The following is a 26,201-nucleotide window of genomic DNA, read 5'->3' as shown; positions in this document are numbered from 1 at the left end:
AGATTCGAAATTCAAATGTAATATTTTTTTATAATTAAGTGTAACAGTATTTATGGCCAGACTAAGTATAATATAAAATATAACATTAGCTACAACAACTAAAGAGTCTTATCCACTTTTACTTATATTAATTAAATATCAATTAGGTACGACTACACTGTATTAAGATAGTAGTTACTTATATAATTATATATATATATATATATATATACATATATATATATATATGTTATTACGTATACGTATGTATTTATTATTATAATCATATTATATATCAAAATAATATACCCTAGTTGTTCGTCCTTGCTTCGCCCGTGGTACATTTATAGCCTATGTCACTCGGTGAAGTTGCCACTCAGTGATGGTGAAAGTTGAAGAATAATTGAAATCGAATGTTTTTGAGTGAAAACGTTACAAACATACAAAAATTTCCTCTTCATAAAATAAGTGTAGATGAATAAGTTTCTCTTTTTATCACGTTGCAACAGAGCGATATTATTGCGCCTATAAATTTTATGGCTTCGGATAGCGAGAGACTAGGTAGTGCTATAGGTAGGGTACTTTCCGCGGTGCAGTATCTCAATACCGTGGGAATTTATTTTGACCATGACGACGGAGCCGCGGTCGTTAGCCTTGTACGTACATTAAAACGAATAATTCCTTAATTTCTTGAAATTACTGTAATAATACTGTACTGTCTTAATTTTGTAGCTGTACATAATAGGTATATTTGTTATTAAACAATCCCTATGGTGTATGAATTAATATACATTATATCTAAAACCTTTTTAAACCACCTCGTCACTCCAAACGGCACATAATTCAAACTTTTTTGTTTCTATTTAATTTTTAGTCTATATACACGCTGACGACAGCAGACAATGCTATTGGTGCGGTCCACTCGCTGAGCAAGTGCATCGCAGTCGCCGTGCCCCGCCATGCGACGCTCCTAAAGCACACGTCACGTCCTGCGATCCGGGCCTCCTGCACTGCGCAGTTGTTGCGACAGCACCACGTAATTAAAAGCACAAACGAAATTTTACGCGAAATAAAGGAAATAGCAGTTATATTACTATACGATGTATTTGTTGTCATATACAAAAGAGCCTAACGGATGATGTTTTATTTTTATTTATTAATAAGTTATAGATATTAATAATAAGTTTATAATTATCTTTATCTTTCGTTAACATTAATATACAAATACCTAAATATTAAATGTAGGAATTGTAAAAAATACTTACTAATAATTCCGATCTGGCACAGTTGTGTTTATGCGTGTTATTATAGATAACGGTAGGAAGGATTTCTTCAAAATTTGGCCAGTAATTTATTAAATACAAAACAACATAAAAATGTATATAGAGAGTATGCTATATAGACCTAGACTTACATTTTGATATAACATATTGTACAACATAATGATATGTTTAATTTTTCATCACACTTTGGTAGTTAGTTACTTGTTTTATAATATACTAGCAGTCCGCCCCGGCTTTGCTTGTAGTACATATATAGCCTATAGCCTTCCTCAATAAATGGGCTATGTAACACTGAAAGAATTTTCAAATCGGACCAGTAGTTCCTGAGATTAGTGTGTTCAAACAAACAGAAGTACTCTTATGCTTTATAATTTTATAGTATAAATTAACAAAATTACAAAAGTTGCATGTAAAATAAATTAATCAAGTTAATCATTAGTTAAATTTTACCAGAAGCACACCTATCAAAATATAATGAAAATTATGCTCTATATATTTCATATAACTAAATTATTTACATTTCATTTCAGCTTACGTAGAATCGAGATACTGCGTAAAAATTTATCAAGATGAATGTTATGTGGATTTTTGCAATTCTACAAAAACTTGGAAAATGACATGCCCTTGCAAAGGAGATCTTTGCAATGGGCAAAACTCCGATCGTGAAGATAAGGCATTTGCAGAACTTATAGAGAAAACCCAAAAACAAGTCAAAAAGCGAACCAGGAAGAGCATCAGTGAATCTTTTGAGACACCCATTGAAATTGAAGAAAATATGCACAGCTCTTATCCGAGTTTAAGTGCTATAGAAATCAAACAAAACGAAACTAATAGAGATAATATAAATGAGAAGAATTTTGTAACACATATAAAAATTGTCAACGTTTCAGAAGAAAGGGAATCACTGGTTGAAAATGACTCGGAAGAACCAGTGACGTCACAGAATCTAGAAAATAATAATGATCCTAACGATAAAAATGAAACTGAGAAAACAACACTTCAAATAAATGACGAAATATCTGAGAATTCAGATAATAATAATCATATAGAAACAACGCCAATGACATTGGAGTCTACGATAAAAATAACAGAATTAAATAAGGTTGATAACCCGTTGCCGGACAATTTAATAAAGCCTAGTGAAGAATTACCCACTGCAGAAGCACTTCAGGAAAGTGTCAAACCAAACACTGTGAAGGACAAGCAAAATTTTCCGACTACATTATCTGAAGATTCAACCGTAACAACAACGGAAGGAATAGAAATAACAACTGAAAAAGCGAACCAAAAAAGCGGTTCCGAAAGATTCAAATTAAGTACATATTTACTTATTGCAGTTTTAAACTTTTTTTAAGAGACTGCATTTTAAGTGGCAGATTAAAATTTCGTATTTCATTTCACAAGCTAGTATTCTTTGTAGTGATGAATGATCTCACCTTTTGTTCCATTTATAAAGCATTGTGTTGTGATATTAGTATAGGTAAAAATAGGAAAAAAGGCGATTTATATCATATTGCGATTTGGTAGATATAGTATTTGTGCAATAAAATGTAAATTGTATTATATTCTTGTTTTATTTTAAATTATAAAACTACAGTCACATTCTACTCAAATGTAAAGTCATAATGTTTCGATAAATGTATACTACTTGGCTTAGCTTCCAAACTTTTTGCACCCTGTGCAAACGATTCCCTTATGTCCGAATGGAAGGGAGCTTTCGATTTAGCGTTTTTGGGAACAGGCCCATAATACTCGTAAGTGGGCGGTGGTGCTATTTCAGCGTGATTTGATTCATGCTTTCTTTTCTCGAGCCTCTTTTTATTTGACTGGTCCTCTTCGTCACTTAATTCATTATGTATAGGAAATACTTCTGGTGCTTTTATGAAGTTTTTATATTTAACAATTTTTTCGGGTTTCTTTGTCGTGAAATAAAGACCCTTCTGTTCTATGTTACTAACATCACCGATATTAGGCGGGGGCGGTGTAGCAGGCCTGACATCTGACCACGTCTTCTTTTGTTTTGAATCCAGTTTACTCCCTTGGTTATCAAATGTATATTCCGACTTATGAGAAACTTTAGATGTATCAGGTGGTGCAAACTCATCTATTCGTTTCGCTCTTTGTTGTTCCACATATTCCTCTTGCGACATTTCTTTAAATTTCTTCACTTTATCCTCAACGCCATCTTTGCCCAAGTCCCATTCGCGGATATATGCATCCCTCTGCTTTTGCCTTTCTTTTTCACGTTCCTCTCGCAATCTTTTCTCTTCCTCCTTCGCTTTGTTTTCTGCTTCATTCTTCTTTTCGTTTAAGAATTCGAGAAGGCACTTTGTGAATTCGTTTTTCTTTTCTGTAATAATAAATATGAATTATTAAACATATAAATGACAAAAACCTTTTTTTTTAATTTGGGAAAGCTGGTATAATTCCATGTACTTGTCTCACCTTCAGGATCATCAGGTGGTAAGCCAGCTCTCATTCTCTGTCTAGCCCGAGCTGCAGCAACCCTAGCTGCAACCAATTCATCACGCTTCTTCCTCATTTCCTCAGCTTGCTTTTGGGCTTTTAGGGTTTCATCTCGCTTCTTGATCAGTTCCTCCATTTGCTTTCTACGCTCAGCTTCATCCGTGCTGAATGAATAATAACCAACACCATGCATTCTTGCCTCTGTAATTTTTTTGTAAATTGAATGTCGAAAAATATTATATTGGAATGAAATGTCTATAAAGCAGAGAATATGAATATGTGTTCCCCCCCATGCCTGTAGGAAAAATGTTTTACCCATTAACTTAACTACAAAAAATAAAAGCTTAGTTCCATGTATGCATTTTTTGTAATAGTTATTAGCAATGATTCACAGTAATATGATAAACTACCTTCTACTAACCTAACCTAACCTAACCACACACAGAATTAATGAATTATTTCATAATGGACTAAAATTCAAACTTACCATCAAACAAAAGATCTTGGTAATGAATGTCATTGTCTTTAGCCAACAGCTCTTTTTCTTTTTGTTCCCATTTTTCTCTTAATGATTGAAGATAGTCATTTGTTTTTTGGACTAAAAATGGCTTTTCTGATTTTTGTGTGGCCTGTGCAATGTAAAATACTTACATTTTTACACATTTAATTATAAATTTTATCCCAAATAATGTATTTCAACTTAGAAAGCTATTTCATTTCCTTAGCTGTAGACTTATGATCTCATAAGCATATTTAATAATTTATAATAATTTTTTGAGGGGATTAGGTTATGTTCACTTTGCTTGTATGATTATGCATTGCTTTAAAATCTTTTTTTTTTTCAGCAGTCTGGCTGAAGAACCCTAATATTAAGACCCAAGAAAATAACAATTCTTACAATATATTTTACTTCATAAAAATATAGATATAGTAAGAAAGGATTCTATAAAACAATGTCATGATGAAAATATTGACTATGGGCCATTTAAAACGCAGCATCAGTAAAAATATTGCATTTAGGCTGCTGTATTTAACTTTGTTTTGTGTTGAATTAAACATAGTTTTATGTCTATACATTATTATTTACTAAATTAAACTGTATTTAATAAAACTCTATATAATAGAACAAGATACTACATTGACTGTATTTGGTTTTCAAACAGTTTTTTAAACATGTCCCTTAAAAATTATGCCATATCCTATACATAAGATCAATTCATTAAGAAATTTATCTCAGTATTTACAATGTTTAACAGCACAAGTGATGAAGAAATACTAGTGTACTATACATACTATTGATAATAAACATAATGACTCCTATTCTGATGATTTCGTTACAAAAAAAAAATTCAGTTCTTTCAAGAACACATCATATAAAAACTTACTGATTGTTCAGCATCTGCTTCATCTTCATTGTTAGGCAGTAACTTAATTAGTTCTTCATCCCTTTTCTTATACAGATCTAAATCGGACTTGTGACATTTTCTTGTCCTGCCTAAGCAGTCTACATATTCCACCCTGCAAATGTTATAATGGTCTTATTAATTTAATTAAAAATTTGTATAAAGCATGAACAACTGTTGATGATAAGTAAACACTTCATCAAAGAATATCACAAAAGTAATCATACCAATCGCCATCATCATCTTCGTTATAAACTTCTGTGTCAGACTCTACAATTGGATTGGATTTTGTATCACAACTCTCTCTTTTAGTAATATCTTGTTGTTTTTTTTCTTTGAAATCAACTAAAAAGCGATCAGCTAATTGTGAGTTTCCAGCACTATCTGCTAGATGTTCATATAATTGAGCTTTCTTTTCCAATGCAGCCCTGAAAATATAAATTGTTTACCAATTTAATTTATTTTTAAATATTAACCAACAATTAAATATTATAATTAACATTATAACCAAAAAAAGGGGATAAATGATGTGATATATCATCAATTAAAGACCTCGAGAAGTCAAGCAGACAGTTTCGAATAAAGGATAAGAATTTATTGTGTAGAGATCTCATCATGTCATCAATGTTTTAATTATTTAAAACTTACTTTGACTTTCGGTATGCCTCTGCGTCATCAATATTTTTGGCTACAAGGTTATCTTTAAGTGACTTTTTTTCTTTATGACCTTCTTGCTTGCTATTATCAGATGCCTTTATTGAAGGCTTAAAATTCTCTAAACGATGTTGTGGTAGGTATTTTTTTTCTCGTACCTCCTCTTGTTTTTTTAATAGTTCTGCTTTTAAACTGAATAACTGTAAATTAAAGTCAAAACATTATGGGCTTATAGAAGGCGTGTGTCACTAAAGTGGAAACAAATTATATAGGTTGATGATTATATTTTAATGATACAATCAGAAATAAAAATGTAAAACAAACCGTTGATTTATTAAAAAATAGTTTTTTTGTATTCTCGTTCATTGTAATATTATTTTTTTTCGGATCCAAGAATTAACGTTTACAAATTACAATTATAAATAAATAAATAATAAAACACCATATAAGTCAATGTCATTGTCTGTCAATTGTCATCTCATATTTTATACTACTCTTTGGTCATTTATTGATTGATCTGTCGTTGTTATTTAAGCGACAAATTGCTTGAAAAATATTTTTTTTTTTCTTTTTAGAACTGGTTTAATGTTAAAAATTTGCACAATCGCAATTTGCAATTTACAACGCGGTAATCACCCAAACACCGAATCCAAAAAATTGAATAGTGTTACCATGCCCAAACATTTTAGTACTATTATTACTATAGTATAAATTATTTATGAATTATTTTAAAAACGCAACGCAGTTCTTTTAAATTTAAAATTCTATAGAAATATTCAAATACGTCTCATAGTTTGTGAGTCGTTCCTTTTGGTAAAACAGAAGAAAAAATTTAAATTTTTCATTTATACAAATATCAATTATTAGTTAAGTTGGCAAGATATCAGACAAGGACCTAGTAGTGACCAACGGGAGACCTCTATACAAGAATGCTTTTGGTTTGCCTGTAGGAGTAGTCTTACGTCTTTGATCATAGTAGAATCAAAATATATAGAAGAGCTGTGGAATGGTCTATGAATCATATTTTTTACAACTAGCAATTTATCAAGGCGCTAGTGACGTTTTTGCATCGCAGTGATCATGGCTCATTTTTTTTGCTGAATTCATGGTCATACTGACAACCTTTTCTTTAGTGGAGACTAGAAAAATCGCTACTATCATACAACAAAGACGTAGCTTTAACATAAACATATAGTGAGACATCAATCGCATGAAGTACTATAAATCTAGACTGATTAGAATAAACTGTTTTGCTTCATTGTGAAGTGATATAATTTTGTGAAATCAAAATGTCAACTCCTGCCAGACGACGTCTTATGAGAGATTTTAAACGGTTTGTTGTATTTTAAAGTAATACTTTCATTTATAATTTGTTTGCTTAAAGTATATAGCTATTTTTTATTTTTAAAAATTTTATGTGCCACATTCATTGATTTTCTATTTTGTTCTACATATTCATGCACTAGGGAATCGATTTTGATATTAATCTTTTTATTTTTGCATGTAACGTTTGTGCTATAAACAGAATAATGCGTCACCTACTATTGCATTTATGATTCAGATATTAAAAACCAAATCAAATGAACAGTTTATGTAGAATTGCTTGTTTTCGTAACAAAAGAATTATGACCTCATTAAAACGTTTAAGACATCAATTGCCACAAGATCATGGAATATAAAGTTTATTACGAATTGTACATATTGGGTCTCAAATAATGAATTTCTATTTTTCAGCCTTCAAGAGGATCCACCAACTGGTGTTTCAGGAGCCCCAACTGATAATAATATTATGATCTGGAATGCAGTAATATTTGGACCTCATGACACTCCATTTGAGGATGGTACATTTAAATTAACTATTGAATTTACAGAGGAATATCCAAACAAACCCCCCACAGTTCGTTTTGTATCTAAAATGTTTCATCCAAATGTGTATGCTGATGGAGGTATTTGTTTAGATATATTGCAAAACAGATGGAGCCCTACTTATGATGTTTCAGCAATTTTAACTTCTATACAGGTAATACAAAGAATAATTATGTACTTCATATGTACTTTTTTATCACAATTGAATGAGCCTATATATACATTTTTTTTTTCAGTCATTATTAAGTGACCCCAACCCAAATTCTCCAGCAAATTCAATGGCTGCCCAACTTTACAAAGAGAATAGACGAGAATATGAAAAGCGGGTTAAAGCATGTGTAGAACAATCGTTTATTGATTAACGAGGTGTGCATGGGAGCTTGGGCTCCTATATCAAATAATAAAAATGCTCTACTAAACATGGGCTGAAACTGTTATTCATTGGGACAAGTGTGTAAAATAACAATTACCATTACATTACCAAAATGTACCATTACTGCCACCATAGCCTTGGCAGGAATAATAAATATACATAATTTTTTGGTATAAGAGTTCCCATAAAATCTAAATGTTAGTAGGAATAAAATAATAGCATTATGTATTTCACTCTTTAATGTTTTATTCTCATTGTAGACACATAGTAACCAATACTGCGAATATGTAACCATATAAAATAGGCAATAACCGCAAATAAATGGTAGAAACCATTTATACTTTATATATATACTGGAAATAATAAATTTTATTAGTGGTATTTGTAAATCAGTTTTTTTGGTTAAATTTGTTTTCATGAATCATTCTTACTCTTAATTTAGTAATCTAATAAGAAATTTATAATAATTTCAGTTCATTTTCTCACTATCAATTATACAGTATATATTTTTTTGTTACTCTCACATAATATATAAGTAAATTGTTGGATTGCAATAAATCTAATTATAACAATTTCTCAAGTCTTGAATTATTATTTTCAAATTGTTTTTCTATATTTACTGAACTGAGTACAAGTGTTTTATATTGTTTACATTTACTAAATACACTCTTACTATTTATTGTCTGTATTTTATTATTTTGATTTGTGCAATTAATATAACCTAAAAATTCAAAACAGAATAACACTATGCTTTGGATTAATAATAACGCATTTGATATATTTTAGATTGTTTTAATTATTTGTCTATTTCTTTTAAAAAATGCATTTGCTTTTATCTATTAGTATTGGAATTATGGTCCACAAGTACTTGTGAATGAAGGAAAATGTGCGAATAAGATAGCAACATAATTAAAATCTACATGAATATATATATAATATGATGTTAACTAGATACAGGGTAAATTCCATATTGAGTCAATGTGAACAAGGTTTTACAACCAACTTATGAAATATGTATAACTATAATGTTTATCAAATAAATAAAACAAATGTGTTTATAGGTTCCTTTTAGGGTAAAAAAGATCATCATTACATCCTTAATAATACTATAAAAATGAAACTACGCTTATGCCTGTCCCACTGTTTTTTCTTCAAGCCTAAATCAATAGATATAGACTGGAGATGGTTTGGTTGTTGGTGATGGTTCTTGGAAAGTTTTTATCCGAGAATTCCTACAAGAACGGAAACTGTGGAGAAAATCACGGGACCATTTATATATTTTCTTTTGAATACGTAATCGGAAAACTTAACTAGTTTTCCGATTCCTATAAAAAAGAGCATTAGCTATACGTGTCTTTAATTACATATTAATATTTTGATCGTATATTCAATTTTATAGTGTAAAGACTTCGAAAGAAACAATTATTATTATTGTGTGTGAATCCAATTTATTTAATGAAAGAACTCTTAATTTCATAAAATCCTGAGTAAAAGATCTTATGTAATTCAAACACTAAAATGGCATAACAAGGTAGCATCTTGCAATGAAACTATAGGATATAGAAAAATACTTTATAAAAGAATTATACTTACACTATACCCTTTAAAATTAAGCTAAATATATTGCTTTAATAAATAGGCATGAAGTTATTTAAATATGAGAATACACTTCTATATTCTTAAATATAGTGCTCTCAAATAAGATATTCATCATTCACAAAAAAAAATCTAAATAAATTTTAGTTCATCACAAATTGTGAGAAATTATATAATTTTAATCTCAATAAATCTGCTTTCTAACAATCTTCGGAAGAAAATAATTGTAAGAAGAGTCTAAAGATCTTGTTACAGAAAAATTGAAATAAATATATCATAATCATCTAGTTTTAAGGTCCTCTTTTAACTTATAGTGTAAAAGCTCCATGCAGACAGTAGCATCTTCCGCGCTGTCATGACCATCTACAGAGTTTTGAATTATTTTCTTTAAATATTCAGAAGATAAATTTCTTAATGCCCTTTTATATGGAGGTCCCATTTTATGAGGAAATAATACACTTGTATCTATAACTGTATCATGAATTAATTTAAGTGCTTTAAAATCTGATTCTAGACTATGTCCTATTAATATTGTTTTACTATTGAACATTGTGAGTAAAGTAGCTTGCACTTCAAGTAATGTTGTTTTAACATGAGACATTTGCTCTTCTGTTATACCTGAATACCTTGTGTTGTAATCAATAATTGGATGAAGTGGTTTTATTAGAGTTTCATATATTACTTTACATGCAGAATTTATTACTGTCACTCGAGTCAGGTCCAAGCCTTGCGTTGTATAACACATTTCACAATCTAAAGAATAAACACCATAATCATCCATCTCTTTTTCTGGAGGAAGTGTTTTTACATAACCTTTCAGATTTTCAAAATCTACATATTCATACACATGACTTTCAGCAATACAGCACCCATCTGACGTTCCATCTTGGCTACAGCATTGATATCGAACTTCACCTCTTACTCTATATTTATTATTGGGATGATAGATACATTCTTCTTTAACAGAAGGAAATCCCTTTTTATTCACTGTGTAATCTTTTTTGCACCGACAACAAGTTCTGATAAATCCTTTTGGTGGCTTTTGCTTGTTTTGTCCAAATATAATAGCCCTACCCCTTTCACCACTTTCATGTGATCGAGGGAACCCATTGTCCCTCAGCTGCTCTTCGGTAAGAATCCATTTTTTAATATTATTGTAGAGTTTTGCCCCAGTATATTGTGCTCTGTCATCATATGTTTTATTACTTCTACTTTCAATACTCCATGATCCTAAACTGTTTGATTTTTCCATAGCATTAGGCAGTTTTTGTAACATAGCACAATCCATTCCTGATTTCTTAACTCCATTACATTCTTGTACTTCTTTCTTTAACCTACTTATAGCAAGTACCGCTGAATTCTTATAAATTGGCACTGTACTGCATTTTTTACTACTTGTTAATTCCTCATGTTGGGCTCTTGCATAAGCATCTGCAGATGATAAATATATTTTTAGAGTTTGATCTATCATTAAGTTTAAATATGTTGATCGTATGTTTGCAGGAATTTTTGATCCTAAGGGTTCTAAAACTCCTGGTCTATCTATAAACTTGTCATTAGGGATATGTGCAACCCTTTGTACACCCTTTTTAACAGTTTGTATTGAAGTTAAACTCGTAGAAGGTTGATTGGTAGGTTTTATAACATTATTACTAGACATAGTTTTCTTAGCGGTTAATAATGTTGATGCATATGGTACATGGGCTATACGAATTTTTGAACTAGTTGGAGCTGAAAATGGCAATGAATTTTCTGGTTTCGAAATCACATTAGTAATTGGAGTATTTTTTTGGTCCTGTTCACTTTTAGCCACATGGAATTGTTTTACTTTGGATAGTCTTTCAGCCATTGCTTGCGCTGCATTCAGTTTAAAATCTGGTTTTATTGGTACTCTAGACACAACTTTTATATGCTTATCTACTGTCCTAGATATTCTTTTCTTAGTTGGTATGTATTCTTCACTTTCCATAGGCACTTCTTGTTTACAATTTTCTTGGTCAGGTTTTGGTTTTAATTCTGGTACATATTCTTCAAAAATTCTTTTACATTCTTCTGCTATTGTTTCTTCATCTGACTCAGACATTACTTCAGATTCAAATATCTCCAAGTCATCACAATGATCATGATCATTATCTGATATGCCTTTAGAAGCAGATTCATCTCTTTTCTTTCTTTTACTATTATCCTTATTTTCTTTGGATCTTTTATGAGATTTGTGATGCTTTTCTTTCACTCTTGAGTCTTCCTTACTTTTTTTTGAGGACTTGTTATCCTTATCTTTATGCCTTGAAGAAGTTTTTGAATGTTTTGATCTTCTATCAGATGATGAAGGTTTTGAATGATGTTCAGAAGATTTGGAACTAGAATGTGATTTTTTATCAGATTTATCTATTTTTGTTTCTTTACTTTTATCTGATGAAGAACTCTTGTGACTAGATTTACAGTCAGAATCTTTATACTTTTTATTTTGTTTATCTTTTTGTTTTGAATCTTTTTTGTCTGACTTTATTCTGTCACTTTTTTGAGTATTGACTTTACTTACATTTTCACTATTCTTGTCACTTTTATTTTCTTTACAATCATATTGTTTTTCATTTTGTTTAGCTTCATCTTTATTAGTATTTTCTTCATCTAAAATTTGATCTAATATGTCAAACTCAGGCCCTAAATCATCAAAGCCATTAAGATCATTTGAAATTTTTTGTTTCTTGGGATCCGGTTCTTCTTCATCACTTGAAAAACATGGAACTAATGCCTTAGGTGTAGGTTGATATTTAATAGCTGGTAAGTCAACATTTTTGGTCACATTTGTAGGTTTATATTCTATTATTTTATTTTTAGTTGTATATTTATCAGATGGAATATAGTTATGTTTATTTGAGGTTGGTGTTTCATTGGGTAAGTATTCCTGAATTTTAGCTTCAGTCCCTGGTTTGTATTTTTCATTTGATTCTACTGTACCTTTTGGGGTATATGGGTCTAACTGGGCAGATTCAGATCCCGGCGTATACTGAATAACCGGAGCGACGTATAATTTAGAACCATTTGTGTCAATTGGTCTTTTAATTTGTAAAGCAGCTGGTTTTCTTGGAGTGTATGGTACGGGGATATGTCTCCGCTTTTTCTCAACGACGTCCTCTGCTTCTAATTCGTTATTAATTTTATTTAATTCTGATATTGGTGTTGGACTATATGTAGCTTTAACGGGCAATTGCTGTGTACTATCTAATACTCCATCCGTTGTACCTTGCGAAGTTGAGGGTAATAGAGACGAGTCATTCTGTCGTAGAACTTTTTGAACCGCTGCCGAAACTAATTTTTGAAGTATTTCTCCACTTTCAATGCCGTCACCATTAACATTTTGGGTATCTTTTTTAACATGACGAAAATGACAGTAGGGTCTCTCGCAAAGACCGGTGTCATAAAAAGGACAAATAATTCCTTTAAAATAACCCGTCGATGGAAGCATTTTAAGTTAGAATACCAAGTTAAATACTATTTTTTCTTTAATCTTAACTCTAAATACTACTAAATTCTCAAATATGAACTGTCAAAAACTGAGAGTGAGAAATAAACATCAAACAAGACCACAGGTATAACAAAAATACAGGTTATATTTCTAAAAAAAAATTAGAAGAAAACAAAAGTCTATATTTATTTAGAAGATTTGTCACCGGAAGCCAACCCTGGGTGCAGCAGCAATGTCCTGAGGGAATTTAGAATAGATCAAAATTTAATAGTTAGTGTTTAATTTACAAAATTTCGTGTCTTTGCTCTTCTTCATTGAGGAATTCCATTTTCCACCTCCCTGACCCCAACATTGCATCAGTTTCATAATATCGGTTAATTATACTTAACTAAAGTCATATACGTATGCAAAACTTTAGTTTGATCGGAAACCGGGAAGTGGGTAATAATAATTCACTTCTAAGGTTAAACTTAGCTCGCAATCAATTGGTAAAAAAATCATACTATAATAATATAAATAAAAATATCAAGTGTATAAAAATATCTTATATGGGTTCACAATTGACGAAAATAAGATCTTGTATATAAAATACATCCAGACGAATATAGAAACTCTCCTTTTCGTTTTTAGAAGCTGATTAAAACGAGGTAAACATGTTCTTTTTTATGTCAGAGCGGGCAATAGGGAATATGCATGTATTTTTTTTATTTAGTTATCTAATAGTTCACAATGTTTTATACATTAGAAAAAAATTTCACAGGTAAAAAGTAATTAGAAGTATTAAAAAAAAAAGTTTGAAAAAAACCAAATAAAATAGACAATTTAAACACCTGCCATTTTGGCGCGCTTGATGTGACGTCACAGTTCATAATAACAAACAAAGTCGTTGGTGAAGTTTCGTTTTTTGATTAAACACCGTTGTTTCTTTTAAATAAACCCCTATGGAACAACATTCTCTCTTCATAGAACAAAACAAAAAACCCTGATACAAGTATTGCATTGTGCCTAACTGCAAAAATACAATAAGAAATGCTCCAGATAAAGTATTCTTTTTGGCCCTGAAGGCGTGGAAATGAGTAATAAGTGGTGTAAAGCTATGAAAAGAGACATGATATATTCATCAACTAGTGCCTGTAGTGAGAACAAAACATATATGAACAAGGCTATTCAAGTAAATACATAGTAAAATACAGTATAGAAGTAAAAGAGTTTACAAACAATTTATTAATCAGCACCAACATCTCTTTTGGAAATGTGAAAAAAACCTGTTAAAAGAAAATTATTTCAAGATAAAACTGACAAAGCATCAGTATTCTTCACCCAGCCTTCGCTGTTATCCTCATCATCTTTTGGCCCTAATTTAAGTTCTCCTGAATCAAGTTGGATTATAGAAGATGAATCTGAGAATGAAAGACTGCATAAAAATCAATTGCGTAGTTGTATGGTAACAGCTATTGAAAAAGAGCCTAAAATGTTGTTGGGCTTACCAAAGCGGCCTTATTATTTAATAAAGTTACTGAGTGAATACATTCCACTCTCAGTAATAGATTTTAATTACTTAAAAAAAAAAATAACTCAATAAGTTTTTTGACATAGTAGCGTTACTATTCAGTTATGTACAAAGTACAATCAGTAGGATTTTTTCAAGTGGGTTATAATAGTAGAAAAATTAAAGATTTAATTATATTTTCAACACCTATAGAATTTTTCAACAATTTGCCTTTAACTTTCAGGGCTAGATATTCAAATGTGGTGTCTGTACGTGATTGCCTTGAAATTAAAATTGTAAAAACCATCAAATGCAGTCTTCTAATCGCTAACATGGTCACAGTACAAGAAATCAATACATTAAAATATTTAATATTATGTACTAGTAAATTTTATATCTGAAGGATATAGCCGCAGAGCAACAGACATGATTGTGGAAGATTGTGACTTTCTGAAATGTTTGCCCTTCAAAACTGCAGTTCTGGCAGACAGGGGTTTCAAAAATTTAAGTTATTTGTTAGGATAAAAGGACTGTATTCTTATAAGACCCCTTCTGTTAACGACTACTCCTAGTTCAAAAGAAGAAGTAAAGCAGTCAAATTGAATTGCTGTGTTAAGAATTCACATTGAATGTGTAATAAGTAGATTACGGGAGTTCAATATGCTCCTACCTCATGCTTAACCATTATTAATAGTGTTATAGTGAAAGCCTGTGGTCTAAATAATATGCAGGATGTATTAATAAAAAAAATTAATAACTTTAAATATACTTTTATTCCTTTTTATCTTTAAACAAAAGAGGAAAAATAGCTTAACACTAAAAAGCTGTACACTTATCAAATAGGTATTCACAATACTCCTTGTTATATTCTACATCAATTATGACTATTTTTTGATATTTTGCAGATGTCTGAATTATTTTCTAAGTATAATGTCAAGGCTTTTCCAGATGAAGGGCATTTAATTTCAATCGTATATATTTCATTTTCCCCATCTGGTGATGCTCCTATGATAGGATATGAGGGATTCAAATGCAATCCACTTGAATTAATCTTTATTTTCATTATATTTTCTACTTCCTTAATAACAGCATTTTCTAATAATTTTCCTCTTTTTTCCTACAATGTGCTGCTTTTGATGCTGTTATTCTGGCATATCTACGCTCATGCCATAAGGGAGAGATTTATTGTTCCCTAGGTGCAAATTTACTTCACATGCTTGTATGTCTATTGAAGACTTACAAAATTGTAGAAAATCTTTTCTGGTTGCCTTGAACTGGTGCTAACTAAATAATGCATGGATAATTTTATTAGATTTGTACCCACAGCAGACAACTTTGATTTTTTCCACTAACAGTTGATAATAGTAGATGGTGCATCTTCAATACGTCTATGCAGCCAAGCCAAAAATGCAATAGCATGCTTACAGTCTCCTGGTGAATAAAAACAGAGTTAAAAATAGAATAAATAGGACCTAAAAAAGAAAGTAAATGAAAATAATAATTGCATTATTGATTAAAGGAAGAGTCAGAAAAAGGGTTATGTTGCCCTTAAAAAATTTTATCTTTAAATAAATATTTAAGAAAAAGTATGGTAAAGTACACTATATATTACATGTATTATGATATGCGTAATTACCTTAAGGCTTTTACTCCTTTGATTGGGATTCAATTTAAAAGAATCTCGTCATCACAAACACTTAGATAATGTAACAATACAATAGAATGTCGAGTGTCAGAACAGTGTTGCCAAAAAAATATTTTGGGTCTCCTTGTGGCTATGGACATGGCGTGACGAATCACGTTGTAGTGAGATTAAAAAATTAGTCAGAATTTATTAATAAGAATGTATATTTTTGTTTACTCTAGTGCAAATGAAAACGAAAAAAGCTCTTTCCCATTTCTGAATTTGAAATCCCTACGCATAGATTAATTCCCTTAAATTTAGGGATAAAGTTATAAGATGGTAGCACTGGTATATGGTGGTTCGTGGTTGTACCTATTGTACTATGACGTCATAGTTCACGTATTCGATCTGACCAATGGTGTAGCGTTTTATATATTTGAATTTCCCAGACTTTTTTAGCACTTTTTATTAATTAATTTCTTGATGAAATAAAAACTATATCCAAAAATATTAAAAGTAGGTTAATGGAGAAGTAATAAAGTTTATGAAAAAAAATATTTCATCCTAATTTAAATTTCATGCATATTCCCTATTGAGCTGGTGGTTAGCTATCAACACCGACAGCATGTATTCGCAGAGTCAGCGCCTGTCCAAACGCGCTGCTCGCTTTTTATGCGATAAGGGATGAGGAAAAGATTGACGACTAGAAAGAAGGAATGGACTGGGAATGGTGAGGAAAAGGAAACAGCAACCTATTTAATATATACTTTAGGTACTCTACTATAGGTTGTGACTTGAACCCTGCAGAAAAATGTTCTCTGATGGAACTAATAATTGCCTTAAAATAGTTAAATAAATAGGTGTAGACAATTTACACCTCACATTCCACACGCCGCCACTACCAACACGTCTATATAAGTGATGGAAAACCTTTAAACATAATAGAGTAATATAAAAATTGTTCTGTTTTTTTGATACTTATGTTTAAAATAAGTAAATAAATAAACATCCACGCTCCACACAAGTAATGAAGCGGCGTTTTCTAAAAGCTTTATCACATCTATTTTCCGCAAATCTGGGTGCATTTGAGTTGAATACTGGCAGCATTGAACTTTCGCGCCTCGTCTGCGGGACTTTTTTTTCCATTATGGCAATAAGTTTCAACAATTTGCCAAGGGACTTATTTCATTGAAGCTTTTCGCCATTCACCAATCTAGTGCGGCTATTATAATAGCACAGACTATAAAACAAAATTGATTAGTGGTGTGCGTCCTATGGTTTCGAAGAAATTTTTTTTTACCAATACGTACCAGGTTTACTATTTTACTATTTAATATGTTAATAAATTATTTCACCCCTATTTAATAACATTTTAATTATTAAGGTCTTGAACGTATATTATTTTCTAGATAAGTAGTACCTACCTCAGTAGATAGGTACCTACTCTGAAAAACCAGAAACCAAGCCTTGACATTGTAAAAAACTACAATATAATAATATGAGGGAACTACACATAAAACGAATTGTAATATAATTTCGTATTACGTGTTTGATAAATGATACATATCAACAAAGTAAAGTATTTTTTTTTCTACTATATTACTTACTTCTAACATTTCGAAGCAATTCATGTGTTGGTTATGAAATGGGCACTAAATCGTGTCATGGTTATGCAGTTGCAAAATTTATGTCGCAGTTACTAAAAGTAAGGATTGTAAGTCTTTGTAACATTGAGCTAATGTTAAATCGACTATTCAATTTATATATTTTAAACTAGAGAAGCTATGGAATTGTTTCTTATATTTTTACACTATATACCAAACTCCTTTCAGAATTTGTCAAAAGTCGTGACAGATACTATTGATAAAATCGTCAGTGTACTGGAATATTTGTATCCCGATTTTGGTGTTTGACTAATAAACTCAGGCTTCAAAATGATAGAAGAGGTTGTGAACGATTATGCTGCATATTTTAAGCTGGATTTAACAAGCAATTTTCAAACGATACAGGATGTAATTGATAATATGATAACAAGACTGGAAGAATTAACTAGTGTTTTGCAGATGATAAAAATAAAGAATAATGATTGCTGCACAACTGTCACAAATGATATTAGTAAATACCGAAATGAGATAACCGTGTTAACTAAAAAAGTTGTAACATTGAGTGAAGTTATAAATAAATTACATAGCAATGTCGAGATACTGGAAAGGAAAGTTGAAAAGGCAGAAAGTGATTTTGGTATTAACTATGACAATAAATTGAAGAGTTTATTCAGACCATTTCTCAAAAGAAAAGACACACCTACTGAACCACTATCTGCTGCAGTAGAAAGTTTAACTATATGTAGTGTCTCAGATTATTTTGAAACAAGTAACAGATAGTATATTCAAGCATATACAATAAGGATCATAATATATTTTCGGATATTTTTATTATTAATAAGAAACTTATACTCAGATTTGTTGTTTTTAATGCATAATTTATTTCGTTCCAGTAGACCCAAATCCTCCATCACCTCTATTTGTTTCAGATAATACTCCAACTTCTTCCAACTTTGGATAGTAAATTCGTTCACATATGAGTTGAGCTATTCTATCTCCCTTCTTAACAATAAAATCTTGATCTGAATGATTGAATAAAACCACACCAACATTACCACGATAATCCTCATCAATAACACCAGCTAAAAAAGTTATAAAATTAATTATTACCTTGTTAAAAATAAATGAATGCTTCTGCACCATACAAATATTTAAACTAATTTTCCAGTAAAATTATTGTACTCAAGCTAAAAGTTTAATAATTAGTAACTTGTACATCAGTTCATTAAATGAATTCTCCACATTGATTCATAGTAATATGAGATACTACTTATTTTAAAAATGTGATCTTACTCTATCACATTAGTTGTAAGTATGTTAACATCATTCTATTTTGCCATTATATGTAATAAGCAAACACAAAATTAAGCAGTTAGTGACAGAGTCGGTTACATGAATTGATGTTCTCAACAAGCATCCTACATACCCTATAGCATTCAGGGACGACATACATATCCAATGGTGGAAAATTGTAGAAATCAGAAGTTCCTTAATTAAATTAAAGTGTTCAAACAAATTCTTCAGCATTACATTATTTAAGTATACATGAATCTTCTATATATTCCCAAGGATAAACCAACTACATAATTTATTACTGACCATATGACCATATATATATATACACCAATGTGTTAGGTTCTAGGCAATCTTAAAGCTTAAATTATATCTAATAGAATATATATATATATATATATATATATATATATATATATATATATATATATATATATATATATATATATATATAAATAATAGCTTAATACAATACCAACCTCCTACATCTATAAAATTTTTAACAGCTAAACCAGAACGAGGTGCTACTCGTCCATAACATTCTGATGGAAGTTCAATTTGCAAATCTGTTTTAACTAACTCTTTCCCTCTTGCTGGAACAATGTAATCATAGGCACTGCAACAAAATTAAACACATGTTTGTGTTTTCAACCAACTTTATAAAAAGGGTGGAGATTTTCAATTCAACTGTAAATCTGGTCTGGTTCTAACTATTTGAAGGTGATTAAGATTTCTGTAAAAAAATTTTATTTATAGAATAATACAATATACTATCTCAATTAAATGGAAATGCTTTGTTTTCCTCTTTTTGGATATTAATTAGAAAAATTATTTTGTATTATAGGTTTTAAGTTCATCTGAATTATTAGAACCTACTCTCAATAATATTGTATTCCTATCCTACTAATTCTTCTTACAATATAATAAATGCGAAAGTTTGTAAGGATGTGTTTGTTCCTCTTTCACTAAAACTACTGAACCAATTGGATTGAAATTTGGTACATAGACAGTTGGACAACTGGAATTACATATAGGCAACTTTTTATTCCGATATTCCTACGGAATTTCACGGGTGAAACCGCGGAGAGCATCTAGTTATATATGAATTATGAAAAATTTAGTTATTTATTGTAATTTCTGTTTACAAATGAATACACAAATCATTAGTGAATATAAACTATTGGTAATGGGTGCCAAGATTAATGTAATGACATACACACGTTTCATAAAAACTAAATTGTAAGTGTAATGAAAGTGTATATGAACTATAACTATTTACATATTTATGTGATATTAAATACTCAATTTTAAACGTAAAGAAAGTAACAAATATTTTGAGATTTTAATATTACGATAACTCATGTCTTATATTTATTTTATGACATAAGCTTAATAACAAAAGCATATTTTTATGATTTAACTGTCTGAAAAGTGTAACAAAGAACAAGACAAATATGGAGTACAATAACTCTACCACTAATATAAATACCTTTTTAAGTCGTACCCGGCTGCTTTTTCAGAACCTTTAACAGGAGGGAATGCATTTTCGGTTAAACGTGTGAATCTTAAAGTTACATCACGATGAGACGACATTCTCCTGAATCCAGTAAATATATTTTTAAAAATGTTGGAAAACTTTGTAACAGTGTTTGAATAATGGATACAATTATGGTGGACAACTTTGCCTTTTGTAGTTTGCAGGATTTGATAACCAACTAAATGTTTAACGTTATTATATTAGAGATACTGAATAAGGAATACAGATGAATCTGAATGATTAAACGTCAATGTGGATCTCAATAGGCCAAATCTGTAGTCTCACTGATATACGTTAAAAAATGATTTTATTGAAATGGCGCGAAAATAATGACGTTCTATTGACCATAGAGCTTAGACTGGTAACTACCACAGATATTAAGGGCACTCACACTCTAGATAAGTGTTGCCATTTGCCACACGAGGGATTTAACCACAATTTCAACAAAGCGAGATATGTCGCAGATTAGTAATAGGTATGCATCTGATATCTCATAACAATTGTATTAAAGAAATAAACCACACACGTCACATTTCAAAACGTTAAAAGATAAATTTAGTTGTATAGATATAATAGATCCGTACCGAGAGAAATAAAGTTATGGTAAAATATCCAATTTTTTAGCATTGAGAAAAAGCAATGCCAATTTAAGAGTAAGTTCAAATGTTCAAATATTATAAAGAGTGAAAACTCAAAACACATAAAAAGTAATACATAGGTATGTACAGATTGCTCTACAGACTTTGAAAGTCTCGTTTTCTTGTCCCATTTAAATTTGGAGTAGTTTTTAAGGCAATTTATTTTTTTTGAGAAAAGACTTTTCACGAATTGGGCCAGCTCAGCTTATATTATTGGCTCAGCAATAGAAATGTGTCACAGACAGACCGACAGCGCGGTCTTAGTGAGACGGCTCAGTTTTATCCTTGACTAAAATTACTATTTTTTTATTGTCATAACATTTCTTAATAAAAATCATATTTATAAGCTGTAAGTACAAAAGAGATGAATGGAGATGAAATTATAAATCGTATGATTGTTTTTATATCCACACTATCCACTGTACGAAGTTTTATACTGTCTTTACTGTTGGGGCCATGAGATTGTGGGACATTTTGCCCGATCCTATGAGTCGAAAATAAGGTTCAAGATATAGATTTAATATTTTTCTTCTCGAGTTAATCCTGATCGTTGATTTTAATATCAAATGTTCCAGATCTCAATTATTTCGAGTCGACACAAATTGCCCACCAGACTGAACATCTTTTGATACGAAATCTTTTATATTTTTGTTATTGGGTAGCTGGGCTCTTGGAAACCCACATCAGGAGTTCCAAATCTTCAATATTAATAAGTCAACAGAAAATGGTCATCAGACTGAACAATATAATGCTAAGACCTATAAATGTTATAGTGTAGATAGGTTCTTTGAGTCCCATATCAGATGGTGCAGATCTTCAAATTTATACTCTCACCAGAAAATGCTCATCACGACACATCACACATCAACAATTTTTTTTATGTCTTAATAGTTTAGGTGGACTTCGTGAAAAAAAAACTTTCATTTCAGTAATTCCGGAGATTAGCGTGTACAGACAAGCAGACAGACATATTTTTTTTTCAAATTCGTGCACTTTTACAGTTTTAAAACCCCTTGAATATCTTATACCTTTAAACGAGCAATTCTTGTATATATAATTGGAATCTCGGAATCGGCTCCAACGATTTTCATGAAATTTAGTATATAGGGGGTTTCGGGGGCGATAAATCGATCTAGCTAGGATTTTTTTTTAGAAAATGTCATATTCGTGTTTTATTCATGTTTTTTTTCCTGACATCTATTGGTGAATAATAATACTATTTTGCTTCGTAGATAGCTGGACAACTGAAATAACACATACGGATTACGGACTTACGCGGTTTCAACCGCGGGTCACAGCTAGTTATTTTATATATATTCAATGTACAGACACATTTTTTTAAGTGTTTTTCAAATTATAAATATATATATATATATATGTGTATATGTATAATTTTTTTTTAAAACCCCATTTCAGACACACCAAAAGATTAGAAGTTACAATCAGCCAATGCACATCGGAAAAAAATACCAACTTCGGAGAATAGGTGGAGGTAGTTCACAAACAACAATGTGTGGATGACCACGAAGGCATGTAGCATCTATATAAGTGTATAATAATCTATATGTAACATCTTAGTCTCCCCGTGACCACGCTTAACAGTGAACACATGTTGTAAAGTGTTCGAACTTCGAAACGTCGTGATGTTGGGTTAAATAATACAATGAATAAATCGGTTTTAAAATTCGTTAAAAGTCTTTAATTTCTAGTTGCGTAATGTTACTCCCAAAATAAGTACCATTCGTTGTAAAAAAGGCATCCAATCAGATAACTAGATGACCTTAAATTTGCTATCAAATATTTTTGTGTGTTTTTAGAATATTTTGTGTGATTTTTGACGTTTCATTATTATAAGTCAAATGTTAAATATCATATTGTTTAGAAATTAAAAACTTTTTAACGGATTTTAAAGGCGATTTATCATTATATCGTTAAACCGACGTTTCGAACACTTTACAGCGAGCGTGGTCACAGAGAGACGCGTTTAAAATCCATTAAAAAGTTTTTAATTTCTAAATGTATAATACTCGCGTTAAATCAAACACAAGAAGATACTAAAAAAACATACTCGCGTAAAATCAAACACAATACATAACTACGAAGGGTAAGGTAAAGAAACAGGGCCTCCGATACTCCACTCATTGGACATCCTTACTGCTAGATTAGGTTAAATTTTTTGTGTGTCTGTAACTAGACACTCTGTATAGGTTTAAAATAAATTATTTTCTATGTGAAACATAATCAATCGGAATTTAACAATGTTACGATGTTAATCGCTGAACGTAGTACATTTAAAAAAAATTGTAAAATTTACTTGAAATAATAAATATGAATAACCTACTTTTAATGCTATTTTTATTGGAATTTTAATACGAATCTATAAACCGTATATTATTGTGTAATATTCTGTAATTGGTATTCATATTCTAAAAATAATTGCAATTACAATAAACAAGTAAAACAAAAATTGAATAGAATAGTTTTTAATGCCGAAGCGTGCCGTACTGTTTAGCCGTTTAGATAGATAAAATAATACATTTATCATAATTTCTTTACCCTCTAATATTATATTATTATCCTGGGGTATGTTATAGATAAAAATCTATTTAACTTGAAGTTTGAAACACAAAAGTACGTTAACTTAGTGTTTTAATTTTTTAAACTACAAATCGTACTGAAATATATATACTGATTTATATTATTTATTCGTAGATTTTAAATTAATTAAGCTAGGTATATTTATTTTCCAATAATATACATATTGTATTGTAAAATAATAAAGCAATAGATTTATTAACATTGATATTTTTTTATTTAATTAGATATGATCGATAACGGTTATTATTTTTTAAATACTCGTCTAACGTAATATTAAAAATAAAATTTAGGAATGGTTTTTAAAACTAAATTTTTTGGGTCTTTCGTTGAAACATTTTTGATTTTACACTTAGTGAACTTTAGCTTTAACACGCGGTTTCGCTTGCGTTAAATTCGGAGTAGTTTAATAGATGTTTATTATACATACAATCTTCCTCTTGAATCACTCTATCTATTAAAAAAGAACCCATCTAAATCCGTTGTGTAGTGCTAAAGAGCTAAGCATACATACAGACGCGAAAAGCGACTTTGCTTTAATCTATGTAGTGATTTGAAATATGTAACTAAATATTAATTAATAAATGCTAATTTTAAATTTAAGTATTCAATAATTCAGATTCATTATCTGCACGTACAATAAGCATAAAATAATAATATTGAAATCAGGTGAATGAATTAATAATCAAAACTAACGTGTAGGTACTCTGGTGAAGTTAGGTATGAGTCATTAAAGTTTTTACATCTCTAGCTTGCAACCCAAATAATACAAAAAACTTCTACCTGCTGCGCCATACATTTGGGTACAATATCCGTATAGTGAGCCACTGATCTACAGCGATAATCCTAATTTTAAGCCAGCCTCAGAGAAAAATGTCCTCAGACCGAGGGGGTCGCGTCGATCAATATATTGTCAAATGGTACACGGAAGTTAGCGTCATATTTACATACCGCTCAAATTTGAAACACGGCTTAAACGTGCTAAAAACTTTTGACTGGTTATATCGCGGATTTGCGTTCTATACCCCAAAAAATTATAGTGGAATACAAAAGAGGTGTATGTATTACTGTGATTCATTCGGGTGAGCCCAGAAGGGGAGTTTGTCCATTTTTATATTTACACCGTGTCCCTCGCGGCATGCGCGGCGCGTCTTCGGCAGTCTCGTTACTACAGTTTCACGCACGTACACCAGTGCAATCAGAGTGATGTAAATATTAAACTTACGAAAATATTTACTTGTGAATTACGGTTTTCATAACAGAAACAGCAAGTATAAGTGAATCGGAATTCATGTGTATAAGAAAGTTGTGAAGTTTAAGTGAGAAATAGTTGCGTACACGAAATATTTGACTTCGATCGGAGTCGACTCTACTCGAGGACATGCCATACGTTCTCAATGTATTTCAGGAAGCGTTTCAGCAAGGAACTTTTCGTTCTCATAACTCACGCTAGAGGTCAGTATTGAATTAAACAAAACAATAAGTTTGTTTGGTAAATAAATTTGTAAATTCGTATACAAATACTTATCAAAGGTTAATGTACCTACTATTGCTCTTCCCTTTTGCATCCCTTCTCCGCCCTTTACGCATGATCGACCGGTAGATTTTAGGGGTTCGTTGTAAGTAGGGTGCGAGTTCTATAGGTGTTTCTAAGTACTTGCATACAAATTACAAGCGGAATAGATTAGGTACGGATTTAGAATGATTTAATTTAAATATGTATTGTTTATATTTGTATATTAAGGAATGTAGTGAAATACTTACTCACCTACCTACCATTAAAAAGATCTTTAGTATTTTCATTTATTATTTTATATACTTACATATTATATCATTAAATTATTTATTTTTGGTCATTGATAAATTTGTTTTTTTTTCATAAATTTTGCAATTAAGAAAAAAGATATTACTTTGCCGAAGACAATACAGTACTTGCCACAATAATTAGTAATTTATTAATCCTACCTGCATCTCATCTACTCTCAAAAAGAGAATTTAGTTCAATTTGCCGATTAATATTTATATTGAGGAGGAGTATATCTTATTGTACAAAAAAAAAAAAAATAACAAAGAGTAGAAAAAAGTACTACCTCATTAAGTGGATTATTTTCATAGCGATAAATTGTAATGAGGGTTTAGTAAAATTACAATAAAAACTTACTAATTAAAGATAATTATTATCCTATTGAATTTCATTAAAGTCAATAGGAAAATATCATAGTAGAGCAGTAGCGCAATAGATGAAAACATTATAATGTAGAGCTAATTAAATAATAAAAACAAATGAAGTGTAAAAACCTAGAGCGCGTCTATGCAGATAGATACCATATAG

At 30.6% G+C, this 26,201-nt stretch overlaps 5 protein-coding genes and 2 long non-coding RNA genes across 8 annotated transcripts in view; 3 read left to right on the top strand and 4 right to left on the bottom strand.

Moving 5' to 3' along the window:
* Nucleotides 1-2,811, top strand: part of LOC119829050 (hybrid signal transduction histidine kinase L-like) — a 7,339-nt gene extending 4,528 nt beyond the window's left edge. The window contains exons 3-4 of the mRNA XM_038351415.1: nt 854-1,015; nt 1,793-2,811. Of these exons, the coding sequence (XP_038207343.1) occupies nt 854-1,015; nt 1,793-2,616 (986 nt within the window). The 3' untranslated portion in view covers nt 2,617-2,811. The remainder of the gene's footprint in view (nt 1-853; nt 1,016-1,792) is intronic.
* Nucleotides 2,812-2,817: 6 nt separating this feature from the next.
* Nucleotides 2,818-6,288, bottom strand: LOC119829049 (coiled-coil domain-containing protein 174). The gene is made up of 7 exons (XM_038351414.1): nt 6,110-6,288; nt 5,780-5,985; nt 5,359-5,559; nt 5,114-5,246; nt 4,216-4,357; nt 3,708-3,929; nt 2,818-3,612 (listed from the first exon to the last, which is right to left on the bottom strand). Exons 1-7 carry the CDS (start codon nt 6,149-6,151, stop codon nt 2,867-2,869), a joined length of 1,692 nt encoding a protein of 563 aa, XP_038207342.1. The 5' UTR covers nt 6,152-6,288; the 3' UTR covers nt 2,818-2,866.
* A 569-nt stretch (nt 6,289-6,857) lies between these two features.
* LOC119828880 (ubiquitin-conjugating enzyme E2-17 kDa) lies at nt 6,858-8,256 on the top strand. Its single transcript, XM_038351173.1, has 3 exons — nt 6,858-7,118; nt 7,520-7,805; nt 7,888-8,256. The coding sequence occupies exons 1-3, from the start codon at nt 7,075-7,077 to the stop codon at nt 8,011-8,013; spliced, it is 456 nt and encodes a 151-aa protein (XP_038207101.1). The 5' UTR covers nt 6,858-7,074; the 3' UTR covers nt 8,014-8,256.
* A 1,326-nt stretch (nt 8,257-9,582) lies between these two features.
* LOC119828879 (RNA exonuclease 1 homolog) lies at nt 9,583-13,214 on the bottom strand. Its single transcript, XM_038351172.1, has one exon. It carries the CDS (start codon nt 13,087-13,089, stop codon nt 9,901-9,903), a length of 3,189 nt encoding a protein of 1,062 aa, XP_038207100.1. The 5' UTR covers nt 13,090-13,214; the 3' UTR covers nt 9,583-9,900.
* Nucleotides 13,215-13,862: 648 nt separating this feature from the next.
* On the top strand, nt 13,863-15,075 carry LOC119828957. The gene is made up of 2 exons (XR_005287785.1): nt 13,863-14,260; nt 14,823-15,075. It is a non-coding gene; the product is annotated as an uncharacterized LOC119828957 (long non-coding RNA).
* A 257-nt stretch (nt 15,076-15,332) lies between these two features.
* On the bottom strand, nt 15,333-16,399 carry LOC119828965. The gene is made up of 2 exons (XR_005287786.1): nt 16,215-16,399; nt 15,333-16,009 (listed from the first exon to the last, which is right to left on the bottom strand). It is a non-coding gene; the product is annotated as an uncharacterized LOC119828965 (long non-coding RNA).
* A 2,258-nt stretch (nt 16,400-18,657) lies between these two features.
* On the bottom strand, nt 18,658-20,988 carry LOC119828954 (deoxyuridine 5'-triphosphate nucleotidohydrolase). Of its 2 annotated transcripts, XM_038351287.1 has the most exons (4): nt 20,785-20,988; nt 20,589-20,696; nt 19,579-19,715; nt 18,658-18,888 (listed from the first exon to the last, which is right to left on the bottom strand). In XM_038351287.1, exons 2-4 carry the CDS (start codon nt 20,690-20,692, stop codon nt 18,686-18,688), a joined length of 444 nt encoding a protein of 147 aa, XP_038207215.1. In that variant the 5' UTR covers nt 20,693-20,696; nt 20,785-20,988; the 3' UTR covers nt 18,658-18,685. The 2 variants fall into 2 exon arrangements, with proteins under 2 accessions (XP_038207215.1, XP_038207213.1); XM_038351285.1 differs by having other exon boundaries at nt 20,589-20,987.
* Between the last annotated feature and the right edge of the window lie 5,213 nt (nt 20,989-26,201).

This window comes from Zerene cesonia, chromosome 9 (genome assembly GCF_012273895.1).
Source record: "Zerene cesonia ecotype Mississippi chromosome 9, Zerene_cesonia_1.1, whole genome shotgun sequence".
In the NCBI taxonomy this organism is placed as follows: domain Eukaryota; kingdom Metazoa; phylum Arthropoda; class Insecta; order Lepidoptera; family Pieridae; genus Zerene; species Zerene cesonia.
Note: the sequence above shows the minus strand (reverse complement) of the source record. Positions and strands in the feature narration are given on the sequence as shown.

Coding starts and splice junctions, on each gene's coding strand:
- LOC119829049 (XM_038351414.1), bottom strand. CDS start 6,151: ATGAACGAGAATACAAAAAAACTATTTTTTAATAAATCAACG. Junction 5,247..5,358: donor GAAGATGATGATGGCGATTG/GTATGATTACTT, acceptor TAACATTTGCAG/GGTGGAATATGTAGACTGCT. Junction 3,613..3,707: donor ACCACCTGATGATCCTGAAG/GTGAGACAAGTA, acceptor TTATTATTACAG/AAAAGAAAAACGAATTCACA.
- LOC119828880 (XM_038351173.1), top strand. CDS start 7,075: ATGTCAACTCCTGCCAGACGACGTCTTATGAGAGATTTTAAACG. Junction 7,119..7,519: donor CTTATGAGAGATTTTAAACG/GTTTGTTGTATT, acceptor TCTATTTTTCAG/CCTTCAAGAGGATCCACCAA. Junction 7,806..7,887: donor CAATTTTAACTTCTATACAG/GTAATACAAAGA, acceptor TTTTTTTTTCAG/TCATTATTAAGTGACCCCAA.
- LOC119828879 (XM_038351172.1), bottom strand. CDS start 13,089: ATGCTTCCATCGACGGGTTATTTTAAAGGAATTATTTGTCCTTTTTAT.
- LOC119828954 (XM_038351287.1), bottom strand. CDS start 20,692: ATGTCGTCTCATCGTGATGTAACTTTAAGATTCACACGTTTAACCGAA. Junction 19,716..20,588: donor GCCGGGTACGACTTAAAAAG/GTATTTATATTA, acceptor ATTTTGTTGCAG/TGCCTATGATTACATTGTTC. Junction 18,889..19,578: donor AAATTTTATAGATGTAGGAG/GTTGGTATTGTA, acceptor TAACTTTTTTAG/CTGGTGTTATTGATGAGGAT.